The following is an 8,542-nucleotide window of genomic DNA, read 5'->3' on the forward strand; positions in this document are numbered from 1 at the left end:
AGCAACAGGCCCAGAGTCCTTGGCAGGGGAGAGCACATCAGAGCAACAGGCCCAGAGTCCCTGGCAGGGGAGAGCACATCAGAGCAACAGGCCCAGTGTCCTTGGCAGGGCAGGGTACAGCACATCAGAGCAACAGGCCCAGAGTCCTTGGCAGGGGAGAGCACATCAGAGCAACAGGCCCAGAGTCCCTGGCAGGGGAGAGCACATCAGAGCAACAGGCCCAGTGTCCTTGGCAGGGGAGAGCACATCAGAGCAACAGGCCCAGTGTCCTTGGCAGGGGAGAGCACATCAGAGCAACAGGCCCAGTGTCCTTGGCAGGGGAGAGCACATCAGAGCAACAGGCCCAGTGTACTTGGCAGGGCAGGGTACAGCACATCAGAGCAACAGGCCCAGAGTCCTTGGCAGGGGAGAGCACATCAGAGCAACAGGCCCAGAGTCCCTGGCAGGGGAGAGCACATCAGAGCAACAGGCCCAGTGTCCTTGGCAGGGCAGGGTACAGCACATCAGAGCAACAGGCCCAGAGTCCCTGGCAGGGGAGAGCACATCAGAGCAACAGGCCCAGTGTCCTTGGCAGGGCAGGGTACAGCACATCAGAGCAACAGGCCCAGAGTCCTTGGCAGGGGAGAGCACATCAGAGCAACAGGCCCAGTGTCCTTGGCAGGGCAGGGTACAGCACATCAGAGCAACAGGCCCAGAGTCCTTGGCAGGGGAGAGCACATCAGAGCAACAGGCCCAGAGTCCCTGGCAGGGGAGAGCACATCAGAGCAACAGGCCCAGGAACACACCCACATCGCTAACAATGGTGTACTGTAGCACACCTATGTGTGGCACAGGCGTCTGAGGGTGTTGACAACTCACTCCTGGCTGTCATGTGGAGTGGAACCTGGCTGTGTGTCAGGGACTGCAGGTCGACTTGACTGGTGTGACAGAGGGACATGTGGTGTGGCTATAACAGAGGGCCTGCAAGGTGGAGGGCTGTGCGGACCAGGTGGCACCGTGGCACGTGGAGGTGGAGTCATGCACGCCCTTGACACAGTGTGGGTGGGAGAGGTTGGAGGGGTGCCCTTCCACTTCTTTGGAATATGAATTTGCTTCCCTGTCATGGGGTTGATGGGAAGTGGCGTTGACACCACCTGCACACCCCCCAACTGTTCCACTTCAGGGGCAGAGACTGCCACTCCCTCTGGAGAAGTGCTTGATCCTGCAGTACGCTTGTGCTGGCTACGCCTCCGGACCACTTTAGCCTCTCTGGAAGGTGTACCCCCCACAGTGACCACCTTCCCACTTACCCCAGGGATGGCCACTACACTGCCCTCCTGTCCCTTCTTGCCAGGGATGGCCACTACACTGCCCTCCTGTCCCTTCTTGCCAGGGATGGCCACTACACTGCCCTCCTGTCCCTTCTTGCCAGGGATGGCCACTACACTGCCCTCCTGTCCCTTCTTGCCAGGGATGGCCACTACACTGCCCTCCTGTCCCTTCTTGCCAGGGATGGCCACTACACTGCCCTCCTGTCCCTTCTTGCCAGGGATGGCCACTACACTGCCCTCCTGTCCCTTCTTGCCAGGGATGGCCACTACACTGCCCTCCTGTCCCTTCTTGCCAGGGATGGCCACTACACTGCCCTTCTTTGCCACAATGACTGGGCTGGTCACAACAGGGCTTCCCTCCACCTGCCTCGATGTACTTTGTTCTTGGGTTGATGTGGTAGGTGGGTGTGTCCCTGTGTTCACCCCAGGTGTAGTCATGACATCCCACACATCCTCTGTGGGCATAGCAGAGTCAATATCTGGTGATGGCTCAGCAGCATGTGAGCCTGATGTCTGACACAATGTTCTTCTGGCCTTGCTCTTCTGTGACTTCACCTTGTCTGTGCATATTGGGGGGTCCCTGCCCTTCTTTGGGGATGGAGTCTGTGGACGGGATTGTTTGCTTTGGGTCTGAGCTGTGCTCCTAGTGTTGTAACGTTTACTTGATGTATGTCCCAAGTGCTCACTGTCATCTGATGTGGCCACTGACTGGGTGGACGTCACAGGCACCTGAGCTGCAAAGGGGGCATGTTGGAGGGCTGACGTCACTGTACCTGACAATGACAGGAGTGTACGATGTAGGCCACCCACGTCAGAGTGTATGCCCTCCATGAATGCCAGAACCTGCCCTATTTTGTAATCGTGGGCACTGAAGGCATTCAGCAGGGCGGTCTGGCCCACGCAAAGTTGCCGCAGGAGCTCTACGCACTCTGCACTGAGGGCAGCAGGGGGGACAGGTGCAGGTGCTGCGGTGCCATGTGTGAATGTCACACGTCCCCTCTTAGTGACACGGATACGGCCAGCCCCAGAGGAAGTGGATGGGAGGCTGGGCAGTGGCCGTTGGTAGTCAGATGCAGCAGCAGAGTCCCCATCCCCTGTGGCTGCTAACAGGGACTCATCCCCCCTGCCATCAGATGAAGTGGTACTCTGTGTCTCAGCCACAGATTCCTCATGCATACTCCTGTCACCCTCAGTAGCGCTGGTGTGGTCAGTGTCACTTTGCTCCGTCTCACCCTGCTCTGCTGCCGCTGTCGTGCTGGTCTCCCCACCACTTTCAGGATCATGTTCCGCCGTGGTGTCTTCCGAATCTGCATTAGTGACAGAAACATGGTTGTATAAGTGTCATAGTCTGGTCACACGATATCAGAGCAATGCAGCACATGAGAGGCCTATAGCTACATGGTAACCACCACACCCTCAAATCATTGTGCTGCTACACACCAGTTACACCACAACTGTGCCTGTCATGCGGACAAACAGGCAGGAGTGGACCAATGTCGATGACACACAGCACTACACCCTGCCCATGGATGGTGTTCCCCTAGCCCATATGGACCTGCCCCACGGACATGATGTAGCCACAACTAACATCACCACTTCCAGAGCCTAAAGGGATCCAGAGGGGAATACACACACCTGTTTTGTCTACACATGCCACATTGTCAAATAGGCCATTACAATCACCATGTGCCAATGTGGGTTCACATTGTTGTCAGATGTGTGGGCCACTACCATGCAGGTGCATGCAAAGTAGACTGACATGCTGTAACACTCATTAAGTGGACACAGCTGTACAGCATAATAGGGACTACACCCACCATCACAAAGAAGAGTGACCATGTGGACAACAAAATATATGTCAAGGACTGAAAACTGCAGCCAGGAGCTGCAGAGTAAGGCCATGGTGGGCCAATGCCTCATACAGACACACATCACAGTTGCCACTCACATCACATATCACAGCATGGCAGCACACGCACATCACATGTGTCACCGCAGACACAGGCACTCTACACATGCATCCACTCCCAGACAAACTCTCCCTCCCCGGATACTCACCATCGCTGTCTTGCTGCTGAAGCCCCTTCAGACGTGCATCCAGGTCTGGATAGGTCACTGCCAGTATGCGTGCCATCAGCGGAGTCATGGTGCGGCGTGCCACACGCCCTGTGCGTGGTACCATCCCCAACTTCATCTCTGCCACTTGCTTAGCCAGCCGGCTGATGTCGTCCCACCTCTTGTGACAGTGTGTGTGTCGTCTGTTTGATACCCCCAGGGCTCGCACCTTTGCTGCTATGGCCCTCCAGACAGCCTTACGTTGGTGTACTTTGAGCTGCAGGTATGAGAGTAAAGAAGGACTAATGAACATTTACACATTGTCATATGTCAGCATCTATCAGTACAGCAGCCAGACACTGAATCTGGACGCACAGTGACCCCCCTCCCTCCAGAACTGGGGGTACCCTCACAAGGCCACTCTGCATGGCATAAACATTAGTGAATGCATGCACACATTGAGCTTCGTAGTCTCCATGATTATCACACTGAAGAATGATGATTCAACACAAATGCATCGACAGCACTGTGTAAATCATAAATTGTACAGGGCATTGATGTGGCATATCCACTAATCAGTGTGCAGCAACTGTAGCATGTAAGTTGGCTGATGGACAAACTTTGGAAGGGCAGCCACTGAACCTACTCTGTGGGGCACACTGACTATGACTACAGGGGCACCCTGAAATTACATCACAAGCGGACACTGTCCAACCAGCTACAAGGCAAACAACCGTTGGTCATGTCTGCCCCAAAAAGTAGCACATCCCACTCACACATACAAGTATTGGCCTAGGACAGAGTCATAATGCAAAACACACACTCCCACCACCTGCAAACATCTTGTCTGTCAGTGTTTGTCAGCACCACACATCCAAAATAACATACAGCTGCATCATGAATACACGTCTGACACCACCCTGCCCTACTGCTCCCTACATGGTGACTTACCACGACATTGGGGCCACCAAACAGCCGTGGGTACTGTGCCAGCACCTCGTTCACAAGGACATCCAGCTCCTCACTCGTGAATGGACTGGCACGGATCTTATCTGTTCTTGACATCCCTGTGGATATGGCAGACCTGTGGCGGAAGTGAGTTGTGAGGTGTCCCAGGCAGCAGGCTCTGTGTGCAGCAGGAGAGGGTCCCAGGCAGCAGCAGGAGAGGGTCCCAGGCAGCAGGCTCTGTGTGCAGCAGGAGAGGGTCCCAGGCAGCAGGCTCTGTGTGCAGCAGGAGAGGGTCCCAGGCAGCAGCAGGAGAGGGTCCCAGGCAGCAGGCTCTGTGTGCAGCAGGAGAGGGTCCCAGGCAGCAGGCTCTGTGTGCAGCAGGAGAGGGTCCCAGGCAGCAGCAGGAGAGGGTCCCAGGCAGCAGGCTCTGTGTGCAGCAGGAGAGGGTCCCAGGCAGCAGGCTCTGTGTGCAGCAGGAGAGGGTCCCAGGCAGCAGCAGGAGAGGGTCCCAGGCAGCAGGCTCTGTGTGCAGCAGGAGAGGGTCCCAGGCAGCAGGCTCTGTGTGCAGCAGGAGAGGGTCCCAGGCAGCAGCAGGAGAGGGTCCCAGGCAGCAGGCTCTGTGTGCAGCAGGAGAGGGTCCCAGACAGCAGCAGGAGAGGGTCCCAGGCAGCAGCAGGAGAGGGTCCCAGGCAGCAGGCTCTGTGAGCAGTGGGAATGTGTGGCTCACTCCCACAGATTTATAGGCCCATGGGGTCGTTAGGAAGCTGATAAGGTGCTACAATTGGTTGTCTGGGTCAGCCTTATTCAAAAGCATCCAATGACCGGCTCCGCGGCGGCGGCGCGCCGCTTCCGCATTATTCAAATCTGCATCATGCCACATTGAACACCCATGCCATTGGCTGTATGCAATGCACCATGGCGGTGACGCACCGCGGGTGTCCGGGGTGCGCTACCGCGATGGTGCATCATTCAAAAGCATCCAATGACCGGCTCCGCGGCGGCGGCGCGCCGCTTCCGCATTATTCAAATCTGCATCATGCCACATTGAACACCCATGCCATTGGCTGTATGCAATGCACCATGGCGGTGACGCTCCGCCGGGGACCGGCGGTAGGTACCGCGACTGATGCGGCGGAGCCTAGCCAGCGGCATGGACACCAGTCCATGTGCCAATGGGTACCATGGCTGGGTAGATGGTGGTGCTGGGGTCACACCGCCGGGGACCGGCGGTAGGTACCGCGACTGATGCGGCGGAGCCTAGCCAGCGGCATGGACACCAGTCCATGTGCCAATGGGTACCATGGCTGGGTAGATGGTGGTGCTGGGGTCACACCGCCGGGGACCGGCGGTAGGTACCGCGACTGATGCGGCGGAGCCTAGCCAGCGGCATGGACACCAGTCCATGTGCCAATGGGTACCATGGCTGGGTAGATGGTGGTGCTGGGGTCACACCGCCGGGGACCGGCGGTAGGTACCGCGACTGATGCGGCGGAGCCTAGCCAGCGGCATGGACACCAGTCCATGTGCCAATGGCTACCTTGGCTGGGTAGATGGTGGTGCTGGGGTCACACCGCCAGGGACTGGCGCTAGGTTCTGGCATTTTCGTACACATTGCTGTGTATGTCAATCATGGACAATGTATAAGTGCCATGCAGCTACATGGTGTAGGGCACATCATTGTACACACGATGCCACAGAGCCATTGCATCCACAGGAGGACGCACGTTCAGTCTGAGCCACTTTAGCATGTGTTTGTGCCATTTTAGTAAGGCTTTTGATGGGTGCTGATAATTGTCAGACGTCAGGTGCTCTACATAGATGTAGTGAGGTTTAATGTGTTGTTGGTCAGTGCAGACCTTGACCAGGCTGGTGGCACTGCATTGTATCGTACCTGACTTGTGCATTCAGAACTGATCATGCACACAACCAGAAGTGTCCCTGCTATTGTGATCATTGTGTTGATGAATGCTTCCACAATGTACATGATGCATTGAGGTCTGGCAGGTACGGCAGATGGGTATGACAGACATGTTAAGTCACATTAGATTTGTGGCTCTTGTAGCTCCATGTCTGCGCATGTCACTCGTTTAATCATTGTATCCACATTATTGTCACTTGGGTATTGTCACTGGAGAGGCCTGCCCTCTGTGTGTAGCTATTGGGCAGCCATGTAACCAGATGTGCCATGCAGCTTTCTGGCCATTGTTTTTTACCCATTACATTATTGATGTTTTGTGCTATGGCCATCTCATGATGCTTGTCATTGACCTATTGTTTTTAATCCTAAACTAGGAGGAGGCCAAATCTCCTACGTCAGGTGATTGTGCTTGAGGACATGGAGAATGAGGCAATCATCAGGAAATTCCGGTTGGACAGACCGACATTGAAGATCTTGTGTGATCTATTGGAGCCCCACCTGCAGCCTCGCCGTCACTATCCTACGGCATTCACACCCGCCCACAAGGTAATGGCAGCACTACACTTCTTTGCGACTGGTTCCTTCCAGGAGACCGTGGCTAACGCTGGGGGAATGTCGCAGCCCATGTTCAGCATGGTGCTGAGGGATGTACTCGAGGCCATGATGATCTATCGGAATCGCTACATCCATTTCCCCCGGGGACGTGAATTGGCTGCCGTTAAGGGGGACTTCTATCCACTTGGGCACATCCCACATGTAGTCGGTGCGATAGATTGCACCCATGTGGCTCTGGTGGCACCGCAGGCGACGGAGCACATTTTTCGAAACCGGAAACACTACCACTCCATGAATGTGCAGGTGGTGTGCCTTGCAGACATGACAATTTCACATGTGTGTGCTAAGTATCCCGGTTCGGCACATGACTCTTTCATCATGAGGAACAGCATGGTGCCACGGATGATGGAGAATCTGCATCCCGAACGTGCCTGGATTGTGGGTGAGTTACACAACTGCTATCGCGTGCTGTGTGTCACTGCCTTTACTGTGGCCGTACAACATTGCAATGTGTATTTTTTATTCACAGGGGACTCGGCTTATCCCAGTAGGCCATGGCTGTTGAGCCCACTCCGTAATCCCCAGACACCTGCAGAGATCCGCTACAATGAGGCCCATGGCAGGACACGACGGGTAATTGAACGTACTTTTGGGCTGCTGAAGGCAAGGTTCCGGTGCCTTGACAGGACTGGAGGCGCACTTGCATACTCGCCTGGGAAGGTGTGCAAGATCGTTGTGGCATGCTGTATGCTACACAACCTGGCCATCCACAAGGGGGTCCCCCTGCTCCTGGATGACGGTGAGGAACCAAGGCCACAACCTGCTCAGGGACCTGAATCCAGTGATGAGGAGAGTGGAGAGGAGGAAGGAGTTGACCAACGGCAGCAGCTAATCCAACGCTACTTCACTTGAAGGTGTGTGACGAGTTACAACGTCTACATAGTCTAGTGTCTTAGCTTATGTTGTGAATGGTTATGCGCAGATGTTCCCAATAGCCACATGTTCTGTCACCTATGTATGGGATTGTTGGAATGGACGTTACGTCCGGAGATGTATTATGGACGGCATTACAGCATTTCAGATAGACACTGTGTAGGGTACCTGTGATAATTAGGATATTTGTGGATCAGTGATCTGTGTGTGTTGCCACGATGAGACCAGTGACTGTAGTTCTGTTGTGTCTCCCTAGGTTCTCCAGCATGTTCCTGCCCTGCATACTGTACATCATGTTTACATATCATGGACATAATCATCATTGTAAATTATGCACTAAAGAATTCACTACACAAAATCTGGATTGTAAGGTATTTTATTTACGGGGTGGACATGTGAATTGTGCGTGAATATTTACAGGAAGGTGGGGAATGAGCAGTGAGTTGACAGTCATGGTCGCTGAGATGCAAGAGTAGACACCACATGAATGTGGTGACCCAGTCCAACAGACAGGTGCCATTGCCAAGGCAATGTGGGGAAAGATAGTCCAAAAGAGTCAATGCAGTTGGGGAGAGTGTTGTCTTCAAGGCTGGCTCCGTGACTGGCGTGTGGCAGGTGCTTGGCTTCCAGAGACTCCCAGGCTCTTCTTTGGACGCCCCCTAGATCTTTTTGGCGGTGGGGGGCCTGCTGAATGGCCAGCGGCGTCAGAGGACTCGCCCCTCTCTGTTGGCGCAGGGGAGGATGGTGGACTGTCATCCTGCTGCACAACAGGAGGGGATGGCGGTGATGGTTGGGACACAGGCCTGTCCCTCTGCAACGCCAC

The 8,542-nt window shown here is 55.0% G+C and overlaps 1 protein-coding gene across 1 annotated transcript in view; it reads right to left on the bottom strand.

Annotated features, from left to right (window-relative positions):
- Positions 1 to 4,515, bottom strand: part of LOC144762612 (uncharacterized) — a 35,027-nt gene extending 30,512 nt beyond the window's left edge. Inside the window, exons 1-2 of the mRNA XM_078647839.1 lie at positions 3,369 to 4,515; positions 1,688 to 2,617 (exon numbers count right to left, since the gene is read on the bottom strand). Coding sequence (XP_078503965.1) covers positions 1,688 to 2,617; positions 3,369 to 3,678 — 1,240 coding nt within the window. The 5' untranslated portion in view covers positions 3,679 to 4,515. The remainder of the gene's footprint in view (positions 1 to 1,687; positions 2,618 to 3,368) is intronic.
- Between the last annotated feature and the right edge of the window lie 4,027 nt (positions 4,516 to 8,542).

Source organism: Lissotriton helveticus, chromosome 6 (assembly GCF_964261635.1).
Source record: "Lissotriton helveticus chromosome 6, aLisHel1.1, whole genome shotgun sequence".
In the NCBI taxonomy this organism is placed as follows: Eukaryota; Metazoa; Chordata; class Amphibia; order Caudata; family Salamandridae; genus Lissotriton; species Lissotriton helveticus.